Raw genomic sequence first — 25,814 nt, forward strand, 5'->3', positions numbered from 1 at the left:
CTTCCATGTGGTTAGGTAGATGCTAATCTTGTGGCTGTACTGGAACAGTTTGACTAGGGAGATGTCAGTTTTTGGACTCAAAATCTCCTTACTATTGCCAGCATATTATCAAGGCCCATAGCCTTTTCAGGTTCCAAAGCCTTTTCTTTCCTATCACATGGAGTGAATCAAATTGGCTGAAGATTGGTCTCTGTATTGCTGGGGAATTCTGGAAGAGGCTCAGATGGATGATCGACTCAGCACTTCTGGCTGAAAATGGTTGGACATGCATCAGTCTTTCATATTTTGCATTGATATATATTAATGATGTGGATATTTGTGAATCTGCTGCCTCCAGTCAATTATGGCTGTTGAATGCTGAACTCTGGTCTGATCCATTGCCTGTGGAATTACTTGGCTTTGCATATCACTTGGCACTTCAGCATTTCAGCTCACAAGGAAACCTATGTTACAATGTTACCTCATTTTTAGTTATGTCTGGTGCTGCTCCTGGCACGTCCTCCTGTACTCATCATTGATTCATGGTTAATCTCAATGATTGATGATAATGATGGAGTGGGGCATATAGAGTCCTAACAATGCACAGCACAGAAACACACTCTTTTTGGTCAAACTCATCCATGCTGACCAGATACCTTTCAAATGAATTTAGTCCCATTATCCAGGCATTTTGCACATTTTCCTCTGAGCCTTACCTATTCATACATCCGTCCAGATACCTTTTTAAATGTTGATTGTACCAGCCTCCACCACTCCCTCTGGTAGTTTGTTCTATGCACACACCACCCTCTGTGTGAAAAGGTTACCCTGAAGTAGCTTTTAAATCTTTCTCCTCTCACCCTAAACATATGCTGTCTACTTCTGGACTCTCCCACCCCAGGGAAAAATCCTTATCTATTTAGCCTATCCATGTTCCTCATAATTTTATAAATCTCTACAAGGTCACCCCTCAGCCTCCAATGCTCTAGGGAAAAATAGCCCCAGCCTATTCCGCCTTTGTCTAAAACTCAAACCCTCCAATCCTGGCAACATCCTTGTGAATCTTTTCTGAACCCTTTCAAGTTTCACAACATCCTTCCCGTGGTAAGGAGACCAGAACTGCATGCAAAATTCCAAAACTGGCCTAACCAATGTTCTGTCCAGCTGAAATATGACCTCTGAACTCCAAAACTCAATGTATTGACCAATAAAGGCAAGCATATCAAATGCCTTCTTCACTATCCTATCTACCTGCAACTCCACTTTCAAGGAGCTATGAACCTGCACTCCAAGGTCTCCTTGTTCAGCAACATTCCCTAGGAATTTACCATTAAGTGCATAAGTCCTGCTTTGATTTGCCTTTCCAAAATGCAGCACCTCACCATTATCCAAATTAAACTCTATCTGCCACTCCTTGGCCGTACTAAGTCATGAAGAGGCAGATGGTCTTTGAATTTAATTCTGTTGCTAATGGACACCGGCTTCATGGATGCCCAGTTCTGAGTTGTTAGTTCGGTTTAGCACAGTGATAGTGCCACACAGCACAATGGAGGGTATTCTTTGGAGGTTTGGGTTGAATTGATATCTTTAAGGAGGTTTCCTGTCAATGTTTCACCTTATGCCATGAGACCTTGCACGTCTGGAGTCAAAGTTGTGAACTCCAAAGGCCAATCCCCTCGTTACTGCATACCATTGGCCTGCTACTTCTGCTAGGCCTGTCCTCCAGGTTGGATGAGACACCCTAGAATTGTGGTGATGGTGTCTGGTACCTTATCCTGCAATGCATTATGTTAGGATGTGACCAGCACAATGTGTTGACAAGAATACATTGAGGAATAACGAGATATTTATGATCAGAAAATGTAATTAACGATTATAATTTGATTTTTGAAAAAGCCAAATCGTAAATCATAATCCTCTATGTAAAGAATTTGTATTTACATTTTATAACCTCCTGTAGTGGCAGCTAGGGTTGGTTCTTTTTAGAATCCTTCATTTATTATAACACCTGAATCTCTTCAGGCATAAGTGTTCAGCTGATTAATATAACTGTCTGTCCCTGTAATAGTTATTTGATAAACCACAGGTAACATCGACACCTGTCTCAATATATTGTATTCTAGGTGAATAGAAAGATCTTGACACCTTTTATTTCTTTCCTCAATGTAGTTAAAGTTGAAGGGTGTCCTGTCAATGCACTTCAACCATTTCTGTTTTCTGATTGTAATAAACAAACCTACTAATTGCACTTTTTTGTTTGCTCCATATTTTCTGGAAGAAATGTCAAACTTGCTCCAAGTGAGTTTGTAACATTTCTGGATAGTGGGTTTCCTTGACATTAACAAGAACAGGGGTGTCGATCACGTCATTTCAAAGATGTAAAGTTAATGTCATCAGTTGACTTATCATGTTGAATTGAGTCCTTCCTGTGAATGTATTGAAAGACAGTACAGTAAAAAATTTTTTTTCAAATGTGTAATTATTTTCTTGTGATGCAAATCTCGTTTGTAAGGCAACAGTTGTTGATCATCTGTAGTTGGCCTTGAATGGAGTGTTTTAAAGTAATTTCAGAAAGCAGTTAAGAGTTACGCAGGTTGCTATGGAGTCACATGTATGCCTGACTATATAAAATGGCAGATTTCATTCTGCCTAAAGATATTACGAAGCCAGATGGGTGTGCATTTGGCAAGCGATTAGTTTATGGTCAGCATTACTGAGATGAGTCTTTGATTGCAAATTATTTTCAGAACTTCACCATCTGCCATCTTGGGGCTTAAACTCATGTCTCCAGAGTATTAGTCAAGTGTTCGGCATTATTAGCTCAATAACATGAGCCAAGATTTTCTTTTAAAAAGGTGTTAGGTGCCTGGAATGTACTGCCAGAAGAGATAGTAACGGTGGATGCAATAGGGACATTTAAAAGACATCTTGACAGAAATATTAACAAGCAGGGAATAGAGGGATATGTACTGTATAGGTAAAAGATTTTTATTTTAGAAAGGCACCATGTGTTGGCATAGTCTTGGTAATTTGAAGGTAAGTTCCTGTGCCTTATTATTCTTTGTTCTTTGACATTTTGCACACACTATGATAATCTCTGAAAACATGCCATTTCTTTCCACTAAAACATTTTAATCTTTGAGAAGTGTCCTTCCAGTAGCAGTGTCCATTCAATGATTCCACAGTTGGTCACATGTCCCTCATAAGATTCTTTAGGAAGTTCAGTTATATTTGTGGTACAGTAACAACATGGGCTACGTTTTGTGAGTCGCATTATCTTTGACTGGGGAGGACATCGTGTTAGGAAGCTAAATGTTTCCAGGTTAGTTTTTTTTTCCCAGACTTAATTTTTCACTACCCGATGGGCTACAGAGTAGGTTTTTTGAACAATTTACTGACAAGTTGGGCAGTTCCACCAACTATCTTTGTAAAATAGCCTGACCATTTCCCACATCCAGTGTTCCTCATGTGTGTTCTGTATATTGTAAAGACTAAGAACAATCATGATGATAATCTATCCCAAAAAGTGGTGGACACAACTTATTTAATTTGGATACAGCACCATTGTATTTCCTCGCGACAATGATTACCTTCCTTTTGTTAACATTTGCTTCATTTATACAAAATATTCTGACTAGATCTATATAGCTTGCAGGATGCCTCCCACATAGGTGGAGTTAGCCTACTATTTGGTATTAGAGATACAAAGCACTTGGAAAGCTGCCAAATCAAAATGGACAGCCAATCGGAGCGTAAACATAAATAACTGCTGATCATTGGTTCTGCGTTTATCCAGTGAGCTTTCTCCAAGCAGTGGAAGTATGGTACTTCCATCAAACTAGATTCTGATTCAAATAGTTAATAGGCTAATGTAACAAAAAATCATAATAAATTGCATTTAAAGAAAATGGACTTGCATGTAGCAAAGTGTCTAATACTGGGTTATTAGCCTGTTGAAAATCGAAATAAGCCTTGCAATTGCTCTTTAACTCAGCCCATGAATTAGGACAGCATTTGAGGTTTGCTCACATGCAAAGCCTGTAATAGAGTTCTGATTCCAAAAGAATGTCTAGCCATAATGGCCTGCTGTGAAAGCCTGAGCCTTCAGAGTCACTCCTGTTCACATACATTGAGAGCTTATCTGTTTCCTTTAGACTTTAAATGTGGTGAAATGACCTGACTTGATCACTACCAACCTTCACATCATTGATCAAACCCATCCTAGTGTCTCTCACTTCGTTGATCAAACCTACCTACATGACTCTTCTATATTGGTTGTCTCTGAGACTGTTCTCATTCCATTGCTGAGTAAGGAAAGTTCTCCACTAGTGGCTTTTTTTTGTCAATGTCTCATACCTTTAATCACTCATATCAACGGTGCAATTTTCAGACAATGACCTTTTTTATATGAATGAATTCAATTCTATTTATCTTCCACCTCTTCTGACCTCTGTTTAGCTGATATACTTCCATGTTTGCAATTCCAACTGTCTTGCCCAAACCACCATTAAAACATGGGCCTTAGGAATGCTTTCATTTTTTGTTTTAAATAAAATCCATAAAGATGTCCTTCAACCAAATCTTTTAGCTATAGAACAGGTAACCATGGGGCTGAATGGCCTCCTGCTGATCCCATGTTCCTTCTCTGCAACACCACCTACCACCACACTCCAAAATAGTCTCCTCCTCTTTGGCTAACTGACTTTTTCATTTATGGATCTGTGTGAATTGCCGTTGGATATTCTTTTATGCTGAAAACATTGACTTTCTTACTGCTGTGTGAGGACATTAAGAAGCTTCTGATGTTTTATATTGATTTCCTATGATAACAAAAAAACAAATTAGTCACAAAAAGATCATTGCAAAAAATATGTTTTATATCGTTGTTGTGAAGTGCAAATTACCAACTAAGACGGATCAATGCACAAAAATTATTGAGCTGCTGACAGGAAACTGTCAAGATCTTAAAATGTACTGAAGACTGACTTTGTATTGTTTAAAAAGAGTCTTACCAGACTCAAATTACGAACTCTGCTTCTGTCTCTACAGATCCTGCCAGACCTATTGAGTTTCCCCAGCATTCTGTTTGTTTCATATTTCTAGCATTCACAGCATTTTGTTTGTATTATTTCTTGAGGCTTTGCTGTTATTGAGTTCTATCCCAAGAGAAAAATGCACCAGCATAAATTTTACAGGTTTGACCTTTTTGGTTGGAAAACATTCAAGAATAAGATTTCAGTAGAAATTCTCATGAAAGTCTTTTCCATAGTATCAGGAATTGTTTCATGCAATTTATTACTATGTTCCTGTCATCTCAGACCTCAAATACAAATTGTTATCACACTGGTGACTTCATGATCAAGTATTATGACATAGTTCCCAAAAGTGTAATGACAGAATTATCAGTAGGTTAAGTAATGGTCGAGTGGTATTATTGCTAGATTTATTAAACAAGAGATCCAGATACTATTTTGGGGACCTGGGTTTAAATCCCACCAAGGCAGATGGAGGAATTTGCAATCAATAATAATCTGGAAATAAGGGTCAAGTGATGACCATGAAGCCATTGAAAATTGCCAGGGAAAAATCTGGATCACTCACGTCCTTCAGGGAAGGAAATCTGCTATGTTTATCTGGTCTGGCCTATAAGTGACTCCAGATGCTCAGCAATGTGAATGACTTTCAAATGCCCCCCCAGGCAATTAGGAATTGACAATAAATGCTGGCCGAGACATTGAGGTGCACATCTAATGAATGAATTTTAAAAAAGCTGATGCAAAAATTTAAATCTAAGACGTTGCCATATTAGAAGTATAGCATTGTTTTGGAGAAGCTCCGATGTATGGAGGATGGAAAATGAGAGGCTGGTCAAGAGAGCTGAGGGATAGTCAAATCTTAGGTTAAAGGCTTCTTTTTTGAAACTGATAAACTAAGGTTGAGGTGGAGCTAAAATTCTAGACAATAGTGTGTCATCAGAAGCTAATCTCAGCATTAAAATAGATGCCAAATATTAGCTCTGTCTTAAAGAGCTAAAAGGAAAAGGGGTGATATACTTGCAGGGTCCAAGGACGATCACTTCAATGATTCCAACAGAAGGAAGAAATCTGGGATTGAAAGTCAAATAAGAAATACAATAATTCAAAACATGGAAGGGCTGAAAGAAGTGATGGTGATATAGGTCTGGGTGCTGATGGTGTAAGTAGAAAACTTAACGTACTTTTGCATGATACTATCAAAGACAACATGAAGATGAGAAATGACTCTGAGTGGGATGGAAGGGAGGCAGTCCAGATTTGATTTTGGAGCAACTCAAGGGTGAACAGAGGGAGAAGTCAACAGTTACTTTGTTTTCTCTCTGGCCATAACTGGATGGATGACAATGGAATCCAGCAAAGGCAGCCCAACCAGATTAACAACTAAAGGACAGTAAACTATATTACAATCTCTAAACAGCTGAGGAAGATCACAATTGGAGTTACATAGAATTTGGGTGTGACGTTGAGGGCCAATTCAGTGCTAACTGAAAGTGCTGATTACTCTCTTTTTAGTGTCGATGAGTTTGATTTCTAACACTTGTATCAAACACTGACGAGAAGGCAACATATTACAAGCTGTACCTTGTAACGGTGGTCAAATCATTACATTGCCTAAGGGTCAAAGAAGAGTGGGCTGGAGGCATGGAGTGCACTGGAGGACAAGGTGGAACTGGGACAGTTCTTGGACTCGGGACCGGTGCAGGTGGTCAGCAGCTTGTGAGTCCAGACAAACCACATGATTAACTTTGACATTGATCTACAACAGGCCATTTAAAGAAAGACTGTAATCCTTATCTTTTTAATTTTATTTCTTATTTTTCTAACTTATACTATGAATAACTGTCAGGTAATGTAATATTTGTTTTCTTTATTTCACCCTTGTACCTAAAATGTGTACCTAGGTACTTAAGTACTGTGTGGGGCAACATTGTACACTTTTTATTACATTTCTATACTTTGAACAGTAACCATTGTTATAATACAGGAAATGCAGTTGCCAATATTAACACAGCAAGCTCCTGATAAAAGCAAAGTGATGACAGCCAGATAATCTAAGTTTGTGATTTTAATTGAGGGATCAATATTGGCTAAGGTGCCTGGGATATCATTTATGTCCTTTTTAATGTTGTGCAGTAGAAACTTTAGGAGAAAGAACTCAACTTTAAAAGCAGGCTGTGTCTTGGTTGCACATCTTATTCAAAAGTGGCGTCTCAGACTACGCAACACTCCCTTATTAGTCATTCAGGTTTCTGCTCAAGTTTCTGGCATGGGACCTCAATGCACAATCTCTGATGCCAAAGTGAGTATGCTACCAGCTCAGCTCAGGCTGATAATCTAGAACAATATGTGACTAAGAATGAAGTCGAACAGTCTGCTACTGGAAATGACGAGATATATTAATATAATTTTCACAATTAAACTTTTCTTAATCTCCTACCAAGATCACAGCCCTGCTTCAAAACCTTAAACCATACCATTTTACTACAAAGTGGCTTTATATTATTGTCTAAATTCTCTGTGACAATTTGGCTCATGTACCACCCTATCTAAAGATGAGATTAAGTAAATTTCTGAAGAATAATACAGCATTGTTTAAGCTTTCTAAACTTGTTACATTTTGCCATGTGGTATGATTTGACTGGAGTATTCCAAACATAAATAATTTGTCACATTGCTTTTGATTGTTTCTTGATTTTTGTGGATTTCTTTGTAAAATAAAGTATGTCTCTTAATACTCATCCATAAATTGCTTGTATGCTTTGACTCTAACATATTGTGTATGCTACGTGTACTGAGCTGAGGTTGTTAATTTGTTTCTCATTGAGTTTTTGCATTTGTCTCCTTTAGGGCTTCATTCAGGGAATGAGTAAACTGTTAATATTTATGGACGCTGAATTAATTTGTCAAGGGAACCATTTCCTTCTCTTGGGCGTCGTGTAATGTTGTTGACCTGCTCAGGAGCATAATTTAACACTATCCTCAGGAAAAAAAAATGTTGTTATCTTAGCTAATCCCATTATATTTTGAATTCACTATTACAATAAAAAAACTGACTTTTTTTCTCATTGCAATCATATAGAAATTGCTAAAATCAGACTAGAAGATTAAGTACATAAAACAGGTAATCACATTATCCATCCATATCTGCTGGTTCAGATATGGACAGCAGTGAAGATGAGAAAAGTGATGCAACGTTTCTGGACCTTTCCAACAGAAGTAACAGGAATAATCAAGAGATGATCGCAGCAGCCAAAGGATGCATACAATTAAAAGGATTCAATGATATAGGTCATAGCAGAATGCAGTCAGGTTAAGGGATCACTGAAGACTGAGTAACATCTGCTTTTGCAGAAAAAACAGTTCAATCAGGGTGTGTAAAGAAATAAACTGGTTAATGCAGAAAGGTGAAGGAGTATAGCATATAAGATTAGCTTTTGCATTTGGTTAGTTGGGGAAGAAACCCATTGTTGAACAATAGCTAACTTTCTTCGGTGAACCTCATAGACAAAATGTTAAACATTGTACTGTTTCAGATTGTGTACTGGGTAAACTTTAATTCAGGAGAATTGGTTCCCACTGCGGTAATATGTCGAAAATGTATCCCTGCTCTCTTCACATTATGAATTTATTCTGTGAATGACGTGAATAATAACAGAACATGGTTACAGATTGTTGTGTTTGAACTGTCGATCGAAAAAATGAATATGATCTGTAGATATAGTTATAAATATCTGCAGGATAGAGCTATTTGTTTTAAAATGGAGATCTAATATATGGGCCATGGACCACATACGTTGTGGCAGAATATTTTCCAATGAGTATATCAGCAGCCAATGGAGGTGAGAACAAACTTGAGTTGACAAGCAGCAAGCAACCCAAGGCATTCAGCTGTAACAGGAGGAGTCTGTGGGTTGGCTTTGGAAATGAGGCTTATAGGGATAGTGTCTTGGGGAAGAAGGAATGGAGATGGCAGTCACACCATGGGGAGAAGCTAATGAGATTCGAGTGACATAGGAGAAACATGAGTCGAGCTGTTTTGTTGAAGTGGAAATGACTGTTAAGCCATTGGGTCACACCCGCTAATTTTTTATTGTTTTCATTTTCAATGAAGAAATTGCCTTTGCCAAAATGTATGCAAGTCTCTCCAGGAAAATCAATCTTTGACCAAGTTCATTTCAATGGAAAATGTTTGCAGATGGGGTAATAGTGCTGGCGCAAATGTTTGCAACGCTTCATGGATTATTTTCCTGAAGTTCAAGGGAGCTGAGGAAGACTGACAAGGTGAATAGAATAGAGATAGAGGGGAAGGGCTATAAAGGGGCAATGAATGAGAATGCGAGAGGTGAGGGGAAAGAATTTAAGAGTAGGAGTAGGAGTGGGAAGGGGAGAGGGAGATGGGGAAACAAGGTGAGAGAGGAGGAAACACCAGGTTGAAAATCAACTCGTTTCTGACCTAAGTCCATGTGAATATTCATGAGTTTCTGAGCCCAACTCCTCGTATGCTCCAACAGAGGCAACTTAAGTTCAGCGTTGGTTAAACCTAACTCCAAAGCTCCGTTTTATGGTCATCTCCCCCTTCCCTGCAGATCATTAATTGGAACTGATTTGATTTTCTCTCTTTAACATTTATTTATGTGAATTATTGCTGGCTGGACTAGAAGTTGTTGCCCATCACTAATTTCTTTTTTTAAAAAGTCGACCCATTTCTGTGAGTCTGAAGTCACATTTTGACCAGACCAGAAATGAATCAAAATTTTCTTCCTTAAGGACATAAATGAACCAGGTGAATTTTTCTTGAGCATTGACAATAGTTGCAGGTCATCATTAGATACTTAATTCCAGATGTTTTATTAGCAACAATTATGATCATTATAACTAGATTAGACAGTGACAGCCATATACCATGATGAATACAATATTTTAAAAAGAGACATTCTGTTGTGTGGTACCCTGATAGATATGTATTCAGCAGTACTTGAACAATGAACAACCCTTCCAAATGGGATGCACTCAGAACAGGTCTGCCTACTTGGCAGCACGGTGGCTCAGTGGTTAGCATTGCTGCCTCACAGCACCAGGGTCCCAGGTTTGATTCCATCCTCAGGTGACTGTCTGTGAGGAGTTTGCATATTCTCCCCGTGTCTGCATGAGTTTTCTTCGGGTGCTGCAGTTTCCTCCCACAGTCCAAAGACGTGCATGTCAGGTAAATTGGCCATGCTAAATTTCCCACAGAGTTAGATGCATTAGTCAGAGGGAAATGGATCTGGGTGGGTTACTCTTCGCAGGGTCGGTGTGGAATTGTTCGGCCGAAGGGCCTGTTTCCACACTATAGGGAATGTCATCTAATGTACTCAAAGCTCAGCATTCATGAAGTGGTGTGAATGATCAGCTGATGATTTTTATTTGACCACAATCTGTACCCTAAAGGTCTGGTACATTATTCAGTCTAGAATAAGTATCAAATCAGAGGGTCAAACCTGATCACATGTGTATGATCTGGCATATCCCTCAACTGTTACAATCCAGTAAAGATCCATCCTGATTCAATGAGGAGTGCAGGATAACTTCTCAGGAACAGTAACAAGCATTCTTTAAAGATGATATGCCAGCATGGAGAAGCTACAGGACAGGACTAGATGTGCAATAAATAGTGGAAGCGCATGTGACGGACAGAACTAAGCACCATCACAATCAATGGATCAGATCAAAGCTTTGTTTTTTTGTCACAGTCAATCATGAACGGTGGTGAGAAAATCAATATTTAACTGGCTGCTCTAGAAGGTGAGATCGCATGGAATCAGGAGGAGCTGGCAAATTGGATACACATTGGGTGGATGGTAGGTAAGAGTAGAAGGAAGCTTATCAAACTGGAGGCATGTAACTAGTGGAGTGCCTCAGGATTTGGTGCTGGGACCTTTTACTGTTTGTAATCTATATCAATAATTTGGATGAGAATGTATAAGGTATGATTAGTAAGTTTGCAGATGACACTGAAATAGGTGGCATCATGCACAGTGAGGAAGGTTATCATAAATTGCAGCAGAACCTTGATCAGCTGGGAAAGTGGGCCTAGAAATGGCAGATGGGTAAGTGTGAGGTCCTGCAGTTTGGAAAGTCAAATCAAGGTGCAAGTTTATGGTGAATTGTAGGGCTTTAAGGAGTGCAGTGGAGCAGAGGGATCTTGGAGTTCAGGTGTACAGTTCTGTGAAATTGGAGTCACAGGTGGACAGGGTAGTGAAGAAGGCTTTTGATACACTGTCTTTCATCAGTCAAGGCATTGAGAATAGAAGTTGGTCAGTTATGTTGCAGTTGTACAGGATGTTGGTGAGAACACACTTGGAGCATTGTGCTCGGGTTTGGTCACCTTGCTATAAGAAGGATGTTATTAAACTGGAAAAGAGAGTGGAAAAGAATTTGCAAAGAAGTTGTCAGGACTCAAGGTTCTGAGTTATCGGGAGATTTCGGACAAGCTAGGAGTTTTTACTTTGGAGCATAGGAGACTGAAAGTGAGGACTGCAGATGCTGGAGATCAAAGCTGAAAAATGCGTTGCTGGAAAAGCGCAGCAGGTCAGGCAGCATCAAAGGATCAGGAGAAACGACGTTTCAGGCATAAGCCCTTCTTCGGGAATGAGGAGGGTGTGCCAAGCAGGCTAAGATAAAAGGTAGGGAGGAGGGACTTGGGAGAGGGGTGTTGAGAATACGATAGGTGGAAGGAGGTTAAGGTGAGGGTGATTAGGCTGGAGAGGGGGTGGGGGCAGAGAGGTCAGGAAGAAGATTGCAGGTCAAGAAGGCGGTGCTGAGTCCGAGGGTTGGGACAGATAAGGTTGGGGGGGAGGGAAAATGAGGAAGCTGGAGAAATCTGCATTCATCCCTTGTGGTTGGAAGGCCTAGGAACCCCTCCCCCCACCCTTATCTCAGTCCCAACCCTCGGACTCAGCACCGTCTTCTTGTCCTGCAATCTTCTTCCTGACCTCTCTGCCCCCAACTCCTCTCTGGCCTATCACCCTCACCTCCTTCCACCTATTGCATTCCCAACGCCCCTCCCCCAAGTCCCTCCTCCCTACCTTTTATCTTAGCCTGCTTGGCACACCCTCCTCATTCCTGAAGAAGGGCTTATGCCCGAAACATCGACTCTCCTGCTCCTTGGATGCTGTCTGACCTGCTGCGCTTTTCCAGCAACATATTTTTCAGCATAGAGGATTGAGGCAGGACCTTAGAAGTATGAGATTATGAGAGACATGGATAAAGTAAATGCACTCAATCTTTTTCCCAAGGTTGGGAGTCAGGACTAGAAGGCATCAGTTTACGATTAGAGGGGAAAGAAGAAACGGGAACATGAAGGGCAACTTGTTTTTTTACACAGAGGGTGGTGTGCATATGGAATAAGCTGTCAGTGGAAGTGATTGAGGTGGCTACATTAACAACATTTGAAAGTCATTTGGGCAAATGCATGGAAAGGAAAGGTTCAGAAGGATTTGGGCCAAGTGCAGGGAAATGGGGTTAGCATAGACAGACAAATTGGTTGGCGTGGACCAGCTTTGGGCAAAGAGTCTGTCTCCGTGCTGTCGGGCTCTATGACTTTCTGACTCTATGTAACTGGAGGAAAAAGAAGCTCCTTAAATGTCTCAATTCTAAGTGATGAAGAAACCAAGAATTTCTGTGCAAACAAGGCTGATATATTTGCAAGCACTTTCAACCAGAACTGTGCGGTAGTGATCTATCTCTACCAGTATTTAACTAATTCAATTTACTTCAGTTAATAGCAAGAAATGGCTGGTGAGACTGGATACAGCAAAAGCTATGAACCCTGACAACATTCTAGCTGTATTTCTGATGATTAGTGTTCTGATTGTGTCGTGTCTCGAGTTTAGCTTTTCTTGCACAGCTACAAGACTGGCATCTGTCAGACAATGTGAAAAATTGTCTTGGAATGTATAACCTATAAAAAGCAGGAAATATCCAGTCTGGCCCCATCATTTCACTCTCATTCATCAAAAGAGAAAAACGACAGAAGGTTACATCACCAATGAAAACACTGTGTACAGTCTACAAAATGCACTGCATCAACTTGCCAAAACTCTTTCAAAGCCATTGTCAAAACTCGCTTTTTCTGTGATGAAAGGACAAGTGCTGCAAATACAGGGGAATGTCACCACTTTCGAGATCCTCTCCAAACCATCCTAATTTGGAACTATATTTCTGTACCTTCACTGCCACTAGTGCAAAATTGTGGAACTACCTCCCTCACAGTTCTGTGACTGTTCCTGCATCAGATTGTGTGCAGTAGTTCAAGAAAGTGGCTCACCACCATTTGCTTAGAAAATTTAGGATGGGAAATTGTTCCATTGTTCACATCCCATGAAAGAATACAAAGGTTATCGCAAAACAAGGAACCTGAAGTTAACCAAAACTGTATTGCAGCAATGATTTTTTTTTCTTTACTGGACTAAGGATTAGCTAATAGACCACAATATCTGATTCTTCAATCTCCACTCTGTTGATGCAACATGCCATTGATGATTTTACTTTTGGATATTCACATATAATTTTCAATTCATCTGCACGATGCAATGAAAAACTAACTTGTGTGTGATTTTTGCGGAATAATTGAGACAGACATACCAAGAATGATTTCAGCCCTGACAAAATTTCACCAAAGAATATTATAGCCTAAAGGCTCTGTTACTGTATTTACTTCCAGAGACCTGAGCTCGTAATACCATCACGACAGCTGGTTAATTTAAATAAAGCTAATCAAACAAATGTGGAAATTATAAAGAAATCAGTATCAGATGATGGTAATAAACTTTACTGGAGTTTCATAAGAAAACCACTCTGGTTTGGTAATACCCTCCTTCAGGAAGGAAATCTGCTGTTGCTGCTTGATCTAACCTGTGAGATTCTAGACACACAGTAGCTGCCCCTTTTCCCCAGCAATCTTTCAGGGATGTTTTGCCATTACTTTCTCATGAACAGTAAATATTGGCCTTGCCCATTGGTTCATTTTCTGGATGAGGAATTAAACATTGCATGTTTACAGAGTGAATCAGTCCAAAGTTATCAGTAAATAAAGTAAGTTTCAGAAAACAATGGTGAAATTGGAAAATTAATAATTGTGTATATTCAGAAAATACACCCAAAGATGTTGAAGTTCGAAACTGAATGTTTATGTATAAAACGGAAATGCAGTGAATTTGATTTGCACAATTACATTTTGGATTATTATCCTTGAAAGATATGTGAGAAACTTCCATTGCTGATAAATTTTTCAACCTGCATCCAGCAGGACGTTTGTAAGAAAACCAATTTAAAGCATAATGTATGAGAAGAAAGTGCTGATTAGTTGGTAAGTGATCTCTGGTAGAGGTATTGTCATGGAGAAGATATTAGATCGATAATCACTGATATTAACTGTTAAGCTTTGATTATAGAGTTATACAGCATGAAAACATACTCTTCGGTCCAACTCATCCATCTGACCTGATATGCCAAACTGAACCAGTCCTATTTGCCTGTGTTGCTTCACACCCCTCTAAACCTTTCCCATTCACATTCCTGTCCAAATGTCTTGAAATATTGTTCTTGTGGCTGCATCTACCACTTCTCTGGTGGTTTGTTCCATGCACACAACACCCTCTGTGTGAAACCATTACCCTTCAGATCGCTTTTACTCTTTCCTCCCCTCACCCTAAACCTATGCCCTCTAGTTTTGGACTTGCCTATCCTTTGAAAAAGACATTTGCCATTTACCTTATTAATACCCCTTTTCTAAACCCCTCAGATTCTGATATTCCAGGGAATAAAGCCCGCAGCCTATCCATCCTCCCCATAACTCAACCCACAGTCTGGCAACACCTTTGTAAACATTTTCTGCACATTTTCTAGTTCAATAACAACCATTCGCCAGCACGGTGATTATAATTGTATGCAGTATTCCAAACGTAGCCTACTGATGTCATGCACAGCCACAACATTATGTCCTAACTCTTATGCTGAATATTCTGACTAATAAAACCAATCGTTACCAAAGCTGCCTTCACAACCCTGTCTACATGTAATGCCAGTTTCACAGAACTATGCTCCTGCAGCCATCGGTTCCTCAGTTTAAAAAAAAACAAGTTAGAATGACTCTGCCCTAAGCAATAAACAAGAAAATTGCCATCATCAATTTTGTTAATGTATGCATGTTCTCTCTCCCTGTAAAGGACAGGCCCCGTATTAATATGTGACTGCCAGTGTGCATAGGTATCCTACATTGCGAGCATGACTGATGAGCTTGAGTTAGTTGTCAGTGTTGTTCTTAGCACATCCAGAATTATTGAGCAAATGTCTCTCTATAAAGTCTCACCTCACTATGTTTTGTGCTTATCAAGCACGGGCATGAATATAGGCAGTACATTCCCCAATGTGAGCAGCTTAAGGAATATACAATCCACCAATCTTTGGGATGTTACAGTCTATATGCTTAGCATCACACTGGTGGTGCAATTCATAGACCAAAACTTGTGATAGGCAGAGCATCTGTTGGCAGTATCCTGGTAGTGAAGAACACTGCTTGTATCGCTACTGCAGCAGCGTGAAATGGGTAGCTTCAACTGCTGTTCAAATTTCTGAGAAATCCTACCATCCCAGGCAAATCTGAAGTGGACTGGGCAGATTTCTGGTGTGATGGGAATAGCCTTAGGCTCATTCAAGTGTGTGTGATATATAGCAAGAGATGATCTGATCAGGGTAGCAACTTTTCTTTAGGATTGCTTTGCTTTGACCTGCTCTACTTCAGCATGAAGTTTGTGCAGTGAACAAATGACCTGGGCTCAATTTACAAGGTTGCTGATAAGGCCAGTCTTGCAGTGTGAGGTGCTGTCGGAATCCCAACACTGGGGTGTGAAGGAAAGGTGCCTCATCTACAATTGCAACATTTACGAGGCATTTGGATGGGTATATGAATAGGAAGGGTTTGGAGGGATATGGGCCAGGGAGTAGATTGGGTTGGGATATCTGTTTGGACTGAAGGATCTGTTTTCATGCTGTGCATCTCTATGATTCTATTACTCTATCTGACTGCTCCATTTCAAAGGCAAATTTGAACCCATGAAGATAGCGCCCCATTATGATATTTAAGGAACCTTTTTATATTTAACTACCAATTCAAGTAAAGCAAACACATCTGCTATGTTGCAGAAAAGACACAAGAAGATGCATTTTCATCAAATCCAATGATTTTTGAGACAGGTGGCCTCACTGGAACCTATGCCAAATATTTGGAACATGCATAGAGTTAGATTAGATTAGATTAGACTTACAGTGTGGAAACAGGCCCTTCGGCCCAACAAGTCCACACCGACCCGCCGAAGCGCAACCCACCCATACCCCTACATTTACCCCTTACCTAACACTACGGGCAATTTAGCTTGGCCAATTCACCTGACCCGCACATCTTTGTGACTGTGGGAGGAAACCGGAGCACCCGGAGGAAACCCACGCAGACACGGGGAGAACGTGCAAACTCCACACAGTCAGTCGCCTGAGTCGGGAATTGAACCCAGGTCTGACAGGCGCTGTGAGGCAGCAGTGCTAACCACTGTGCCACCGTGCCGCCAAAGTCTTTGAAAGTAACCTCAATTTTGAATTGCTAAGATCATAAGTACTTTAAGAATGTAAGAAAAATGAGTAAACCATCTGACCCCTTGAACCTGCCCCACAATTCAACAAGATCATGGCTGGTCCACCCTGGGCCTCAACTAATGTTTTCCATGCCAGCTCATCTCCATACTATTACATCTTTCAAAACTCTGTCTACATGCACTTTAAATGATCAAGCGCACACAGATCTCTGGTGTACTGGATGTCTGAACTCTCCCTCCTCCAGAGAAGAAATTCCTTCAGCTCTCAGTTAAAACTGAGTGTCTCTTCGTTCTATAACTATGTCACCTAGTCTGAGAGTCCTCCACTAATTCTTCAACATCTACGCATTTCAGCCCCCTCAGAATCTTTATGATTCAATGCTGATTCACATAACAGTGGCAACTGTGTGTGTGTGTGCGTGCGCGCTTCCTCAAGTAGTATATTGGTGAATCAGCGAGCAATGCCAAATGAACATCTGGACAGTGCATTGTTATTCATATCCCTGTCGTGTTGAGACTGCTGTTTCGCTTTTCATTTTTAGTTTGGAACTGAGAGCTGAAATTGCAAATTGAACTTTGAACATTAGATTTTTTTTTTAAAAGAGCAAACAAATTGTTGTTTTTGTTTTTCTGGGAACTGGCCTGGAATGTTAATTGCAGATTAAGCATTGTCCCAAGAAATTTAAAATGTTCTGGACTCAGGACTGGAAACTGGTTGGACGTTGAATTACTTAATCACAATGTTTCATACACAGGTAGAGGGGAGAGAAAGAAAAAGATAAGAACAAGTTCTGACTGAGGTTTTAATCCTGTGAGTGTGTTTTGGAGAAAGAAAAGGCTTTTGGATGATGCTGCATGTATTTCTATCTGTTGTCTCTCCGCCTCTTTCTGTCTGTCTCTTTCTGTCCCTCTCTCTGTCTGTCTTTCTCTCTCTCTCTCTTTGTTTCTCTTTCTCTGTTTCTTTGTGTCTCTCTCCTTATGTGTAGTGGCAGTTCCGATCTATACACATTTCGTTCCATCAAAGAAACAAGCCTTACTTATCACTCACATGAAGAATGGTGCATATTTTGTTCACATGTATGATAATTAGTCCTTGTGACTCACTGTGGCAGCCATTCTCTAGTTCATCCTTCAGGACAGTACTTTGATCAATCGGGAATCAATTTGTTTGGTTTAAGTTTAAACAAAAGATGTCAGTTAACTGTCATTCATCATCTAAGTGCCTTCTCCAAGGCAATATTTCTACTAATCAGAGTCCACTTGTTAACCAATTCACACTTTATTTTCATAGACAATAAAATGTTGTTCCCCTTTGCGTGTGAAAGTCTTGATGATTATTAGATGAAAACAAATGTCTTTTTTTCAGTAATACTCCAACCTGTGCAAACAAATCTCTATTGTTTACCAGTAAGTTATAGTTAAAAAGATTTGACAACATAATGTGGATAGATCCTATCCACCTTATGGAGGCATGGTAGGTCAGTGATGAGCACTGCTGCCTCACAGGACCAGGGTTCAATTCTGATGACTGTCCACATGGAGTTGGCACATTCTCTCTGCATAGAGGGTTTCCTCTAGTGGTCTGGTTTCTTTCCAGTGCTACAGTTTCTTCCCATAGTCCAAAGATTTGCAGGTTAGATGGATTGGCCATGTTAAATGGTCCATAGTTCTTAGGGATGTGTCGACCAGGTTGATTTAGCCATTGGATATGCAGGGTTATAAGGATAGGGAAGGGGAGTGGGTTGATGTGAAATGCTCTTTAGAGGGATCAGAGTGGACTCAAAAGGCCAAATAGCCTGCTTTCACACTGTGTAAGGATTCAATGAATCATTCTGTGAATATACATGACAATGTATGCAGATGCCATTACTCGGTAATTTGACCATACGTTTTTTTAATGATATCTAAATTATGTTATCAACTTAGATCCCTACAACATACGTACGACATGCAGCACTGACTTCTACTGTTCCAATTTTTGCACATTTATTGATTTTCTTCAGTTGCCTTAAAAAGCCACAATAAATCTAATCCCGGAACAATTTTCACACCATTTCCCGGAGGTGCTAGTAAGCAACCCATATGAACCTGGTAGGCCAGCTGCTCATTCAAACAGACTGTGCGTCCCATTGGGTCTGTTCCATCAGGAACAACATTGCAGCATTGTTATGTGATTCTGCAGTCATTAGTGAAGCACACAGTAGATCCAAGTGCAATTGTAGTTTATGCCCTGTTGCCAATTCTTAGAATGTTAGAGGAGGAGTAATGTTTGGAAGATGGGCTGATGAATTATCAACAAAAGGAATTTCATTCATTTCTCCTGCATATCCATTTACAATTAAAGTATCCCTGAACCATGCTTTTGAATAATACCTTTCTAAGTCAAGATAAACTGTTAGTATTTGAATAGAATTTGATCTTGATCATATTACTTTATAATTATTATATATAACTTACAGTACAGAAACAGGCCATTCAGCCCAACACGACCATATTAGTGCTTATAAAACTTTTCAGAATGATGTTTTTATTGCAAAATATTGTGAATATTGATTTTATATCTTGTAGATTGCATCATATAAGTCGACTTGGTGCATGAGGCATCTTTGTTTATTCTGAATGTGGAACCCATCCCGTTTTACCCATGGAATGGCTTTCCAGGGGGAGCAATGGTTGTATTTTTTTTATTCCAATTTAATCTTTTGTCCTCGCCTCTCACAATGTGGAATTCTCAATATTAGGGAGACTAAATATAGATTAGGTGACCACTTTGCAGAACGCCAACAGTCCCTCCACAAGTTATGATCGTGAGCTTCCTGTCATTGTGCTTTATTATTTTAATTATCCACCATGTTCTCACACATAAACCTGTTACCCTGGGCTTGCTGCTCTGTTCCACTGATGTTTAAGCACACTTGAGGGTTAACACCTCTTTCAATAAGATATTTGATAGCATTGTAAACTTAATCCCTTAGCTGTCCTGCTAAGTATATTCAATAAAGAGATCAATTATTTTTTAGATATTGAAGGTATGGGGTTATGGAGAGAAATCAGGACCTGGCAACTCATTTTGTTTTCTGCATTTAATATTGAGTGCAACAATTCAGGCCCATAAAATCTGTTTTGCTATTTTATTTTCTTTTGTTCACTTTATTTTTGTCTTTCAGGCTGTAACATTTTTTTATGCCCCATTACTGTTCCCTTTGCCCCCATAAGAGTAACTAATGTCTCTCTCCGTCTTGCAAATGATCACATACCTAGAGCCACTAATTTCTTGCTCAAAATCTAATATACCTTTAAATTTTCCCAGTTCTTTATGCAGAGAGGGCGTGGAATGCACTGCTTGCTAATGTAGCTGCAAATGTGTTGCTGGTCAAAGCACAGCAGGTTAGGCAGCATCTCAGGAATAGAGAATTCGACGTTTCGAGCATAAGCCGGGCTTATGCTCGAAACGTCGAATTCTCTATTCCTGAGATGCTGCCTAACCTGCTGTGCTTTGACCAGCAACACATTTGCAGCTGTGATCTCCAGCATCTGCAGACCTCATTTTTTACTGCTTGCTAATGTAGTCAACTCCGCCACATTAGGGAGATTTTAAAAATCCTTAGATAAGCACATGGGTGATTTTGGGATAGTGTAGGGGGACGAGCTGAGAATAGTTCACAGGTCGACGCAAAATCGCGAGCTGAAGGGCCTGTTCTGCGCTGTATTGTTCTATGAAAATCATCAATGTGAAATTCTTTCTCTTCAGTTGCCTTGCTAATATTTTTCAGCATTTTCTGTTTTCATTTTAAATGTCCTACCTACATCGTTTTTGCTTGTCTAATGAAACTGTTCAGAAAGTAACAAAGATAATTAATTGTGAAAGCAGAATTTTGGCTTTTATAGAGATATTTCATACAATATTCCTCATGATCTAATTCTACATACCAACAATCTTACACTTCCAAATTTGGCTTCCCTGTGAGTGTGAAGATAACTTTCTTTCTGTATTTTTAATTGGGGATTGAAATTGGTTTTAAATGCAAGAATTGTTGAATGATTGCATGGATTTTAGAAACAAATAAATTGGCAATTACTAAATACTGGCTTAGTGATAAAAGACAGTAGTGGTGAAAGGATGTTTTTTTTTGACTGGAAGTCTGTGGCTGGTGTTGGTCCACAGGAATCAGTAATGGGACCCTTATTGTTTGTAATATTTACAAATGATTTTGAGGAGAATGTCAGTGGTGTGATTTGCAGACATCACAAAGATTGGTGGAGTGAGGAGGATTGGCAAAGGATACAGCAGGACATAGGCTGGAGACTGGATGGAGAAGTGGTAGATGGAATTTAATCCAGACAAGTGCAATGTGATGCATTTTGGAAGGAGGGAAGAGTACAGTAAATGGCAGAATCCTTAAAGCATTACTGTATGGAGAGACACACATAGTCATACACAGTTCCCTGAAAGTAGCAACACAAATGGATGACATAATCAAAAAGGCATGTGGCATACTTGCCTTCATTACTCACAAGAGAAAGTGAGGACTGCAGATGCTGGAGATCAGAGTCAAGAGTGTGGTGCTGGAAAAGCACAGCAGGTCAAGTAGCATCCGAGGAGCAGGAAAATTGAAGTTTCAGGCATAAGCCCTTCATCAGGAATTGTGATGAAGGGTTTATGCCCGAAACATCAATTCTCTTGTTCCTTGGATGCTGCCTGACCTGCTGTGCTTTTCCAGCACCACACTCTCTTAACTTCATTACTCACAGCTTAGAGTATTAAAATCATTAAGTCATGTTGCAGCTGTATGCAACTTTAGTTAGACCACATTTGAAATATTGCATATGGTTCTGGTCTCCTTGCTACCAGAAGGATTTGGAGGGTTTGGAGAGGGTACAGAAAAGGTTTACTGGGGTAATCCTGGTTTGGAGGGTATGAACTGTGAAGAAAGAATGGACAAACTTGGTTTGCTTTCACTTGAATGTTAGATTTTGAGGGTGACTTGATTCGAAGTTCTCAAAACTGAGAGGAATAGAAAGCTGGAAGGTTTTGTTTTCTACCCTAAGGCACATAGTTCACCCCTACCCTTTATCTCAGCCCGCTTGGCTCACCAGCCTCATTCCTGAACAAGGTCTTATGCCCCTCCGATGTTGCCTGGCCTGCTGTGTTTTTCCAGCATGACATTTTTCAACTCTGGTCTCCAGCATCTGCAGTCCTCACTTTCTCCTTTTTCACATAGTAAAGTAAAATGGATTAAGTTTTAACACAGATGTTATAGGCAAGTTAATTATACAGAGGGTGATCAGTGACTGAAATGTGTAGCTAGAGATGGTAGAAGCAGATATAATAGCAACATTTTAAGAGGCATTTGACAGATACATAAATAAGCAGGGAATAGAGGGATAGAGACTGCATTGAGGCAAGAAAAAAATTGAGTTTAGAAAGGCATTACATATTAGCACAGCCTTGGTGGGGCTGTTCTTGATACTGTTCTTTCTTCCTTATTGTTTGCACAGTTGCTTGTTGAATCAGCAGTGGAAGCTAAGGTTTCAGATGGTCTGGAGCCGAGGGATGTTTAAAAATGAAGCTTTGGCTGGTAACAAGTAGCTGACTGCAAACTACTCACTAGTCAACAGACCAATGTCAAAGACCTTCTGCTCACTTACAGCTATGCAATTGGCTCATGGATAGCTGGACAGCTTAGGAATGTAAATAAGCCAATCTGAAGCTATCAGACATCTGGAGGAGAAGGAGTTGTTCTTGCTCTGCCATTCAAAAAAAACTCTATCTCTAGCCTGAAGGTAGGAACCAGAAATGCAAAACATTTGGCTGTAAACTGTGACTTTTTAACTGATAAGTCAACAACCTTTGAATATGAAATGGTACCCACTGCAAACAAGTGAAAGTACCTCACATTTTAATCCACAAGAAAATATTTTTTCTCAATCCCTGTGGACAGGGAACAATTAATTGCCTTGCTAGAATTTTCCTCTGTCCATAATAAACATGTTATTTTTTTTCTTGCCTGTGTATATCTATCCAAAAGTGTTTTATCACCAACGATCTGCTGAGATTCTAATGTGGGAGAAAATAAGGAAACATATGGTTTTCACATTGTATACTGATACACCAGTGTGTAACTAAAGAAGATCAGTGAATTTCTTTTCAGCCAACCCCCAGAATTTATCAACTTGCACCTGAAAAGGAAGTGGGCTGTCTGTTCTGCAGATTAGTATCAACCTCCACCACTTCCTCTGGCAGCTCATTTCATACAGGCACAACCCTCTGCATGAAAAAGTTGCCCCTAGGTCCCTTTTATAATTTCTCCTCTCATCCTAAATCTATGCCCTCTACCCAAGGAAGAGAACTTGTCTCTTTACCCTATTTATGATTCTCATGAATTTATAAACCTCTATAAGGTCATCCCTCAGCCTCTGGCACTCCAGGAAAAACATCCTCAGCCTATTCAGTCTCTGCCTGTAGCTCAAATCCTCCAAAATTGGCAGCATCCTTGTAAATATTTTCTAAACTCTTTCAAGTTTCACAACATCCTTCTGATAGGAACCAGACCAGAATTGCATGCAGTATTCCAACAGTGGCCTAACCAATGTCCTGTACAGCTATAACATGACCTCCCAACTCTGATACTCTACGCTCTGATCATTAAAGTAAAGCAGACCAAACACCTCCTTCACTATCCTATCTACCTGCAACTCCACTTTCAAAGAACTATGAACTGCACTCCAAGGTCTCATTGTTCAGAAACACTCCCCAAGATTTTGCCATTAAGTGTATAAGTCCTGCTCTGATTTGCTTTTCCAAAATGCAGCACATCACATTTATGTAAATTAAACTCCATTTGCCACTCCTCAGCCCATTGGCCCATCTGATCAAGTTCCCAATGTACTTTGAGGCAACCTTATTCGCTGTCCACTACATGTCTAATTTTGTTGTCATCTACAAACATATTAACTATACCTACTATGTTCACATTTAAATCATTTATATAAATAACGAAAAGTAGTAGACCCGGCACTGGCCACAAGCTTCCAGTCTGAAAAGCAACCCTGCACTAACCCTGTCTTCTACCTTTGAGCCAGTTCTGTATCACAAATGGCTAGTTCTCCCTGTATTCCATGAGATCTAATCTTGCTAACCAATCTCCCATGAGGAACCTTGCTGAACCCCTTACTAAAGTCCACAGAGATCACATCTACTGCTCTGCTCTCATCAATCCTCTTTGTTACTACTTCTAAAAACTCCATCAAGTTTGTGAGACTCGACCCACCATGCACAAAGCCATACTGACTGTGCCTAATCAGTCCTTGCCTTTCCAAATACATGTAAATCCTGTCCCTCAGGATTCCCTCCAACAACTTGCCCACCACCAATGTCAGGATTCCCTGGCTTGTCCTTACCAAATTTCTGAAATAGTGCGCCAACTTCCAGTCTTCCAGCACCTCACCTGTGACTATCAATGATATAAATATCTCAGCAAGTGGTCCAGCAATCACTTTGCTAGCTTCCCACAGAGTTCTAGGGGAGACCTGATCAGGTCCTCAGGATTTATCCACTTTTATGCATGTCAAGATATCCAGCAACTCCCCTGTAATATGGAATTTTTTTCAAAATGTCACCATCTATTTCTTCACATTCTAATTCTCTCATGTCCTTCTCCACAGTAAATACTGATGCAAAGTACTCATTTAGTATCTCCTGTGACTCCACAAATAGGCTGCCTTGCTGATCTTTGATGGGCCCTACTCTCTTCCTACTTACCCTTTTGTCCTTAATGTATTTATAAAAATCCTTTGGATTCTCCTTAGCCCTATTTGCCAAAGCTATCTCATGTCCCTTGTTGCCCTCCTGATTTCTGTCTTAAGTATACTCCTACTGCCTTTATACTCTTCTAAGGATTCACTCAACGTCTCCTGTCTATATGCTTCCTCCTTTCTTTTATCCAAAACCTCAATTTCTCTAGCCGACCAGCATTTCCTACACCTACCAGCCTTTCCTTTCACCCTACCAGGAATATACTGTTTCTGGACTCTCATCCCATTTTTGCAGGTTTCCCATTTTCCAGCCATTCATTTACCTGTGAACTCTGCCCCCAATCAGCTTTTGAAAGATTTTGCCTAATACCATCGAAACTAGCCTTCCTCCTTCAAACTTTAGATCCTGTCTATCCTTTTCCATCACTATTTTAAAACTAGTCACTGGCCTCAAAATGCTCTCCCACTAAAATCTCAGTCACCTGCCTTGTCTTATTACCCAAAAGTAGGTAAAGTTTTGCACCTTCTCTAGTAAGTATATTCACATACTGACTCAGAAAATTTTCTTGTACACACTTAACAAATTCCTCTCCATTGAAACATCTAAACTGTGGCAGTCCCAGTCTATGTTTGGAAAGCTAAAATCTCCTACCATAACCATGCTATTATTCTTACAGATAACTGAAATTTCCTGACAAATTTGTTTCCCAATTTCTTGCTGACTATTAGGGAGTCTATAATACAATCCCAAAAGGGGGTCATCCTTTTTTTTATTTCTCCGTTCCACCCAAATAGCTTCCCTGGTTGTATTTCCAGGAATATCCACCCTCAGCACAGCTGTAATGCTAACCCTTATCAAAAACACCGCTACCCCTCCTCTCTGGCCCTTATTCCCCGTGCCCCCTCCCCCCTCTCAACTTCTATCCTTCCTATAGCATTTGTATCCTGGAACATTGAACTGCCAGTCCTGTTCAACCCTGAACCACGTTTCTATTATTGCTATGATATCCCAGTCCCCTGTTGCGAACCATACCCTGAGTTCACCTGCCTTTCCTGTGAAGTAAATGCAGTTTAATTTATCAGTCCTACCTTGTTCTCTGCCTTGTTCCTTCCTGCCCTGACTGTCTCACTCCCTTACCCAACTGTACCACTCAGATTGATCTCTTTTGCTTCATTATTTCGCTGAGTCTCCCCACCTTACCAGTTTAAATCCTCCTGAGCAGCTCTCACAAATTTCCTATATATCCTAATATTTGATTAGTAATCAGGGATATGCCTGAAGTCATGAATTTATGATTCTGAGAAGGCATTTGGGGGCAGAAACAAAGAGCAAAGATAAATAATACATGAGAATTTAATAGAGTAGAACAAGGGCATTTTGACTTTTTTTACATAAGGCTGCTGGAGTACCACTATAAAG

General features: G+C 40.0%; 1 protein-coding gene across 1 annotated transcript in view; it reads left to right on the forward strand.

Moving 5' to 3' along the window:
* Positions 1-8,173: 8,173 nt before the first annotated feature.
* LOC132817331 (low-density lipoprotein receptor-related protein 1-like) overlaps positions 8,174-25,814 on the forward strand; it is a 1,680,787-nt gene continuing 1,663,146 nt past the window's right edge. The window contains exon 1 of the mRNA XM_060827740.1: positions 8,174-8,324. Within this exon, the coding sequence (XP_060683723.1) occupies positions 8,174-8,324 (151 nt within the window). The remainder of the gene's footprint in view (positions 8,325-25,814) is intronic.

The sequence above is a fragment of the Hemiscyllium ocellatum genome, chromosome 7 (genome assembly GCF_020745735.1).
Source record: "Hemiscyllium ocellatum isolate sHemOce1 chromosome 7, sHemOce1.pat.X.cur, whole genome shotgun sequence".
NCBI lineage: Eukaryota > Metazoa > Chordata > Chondrichthyes > Orectolobiformes > Hemiscylliidae > Hemiscyllium > Hemiscyllium ocellatum.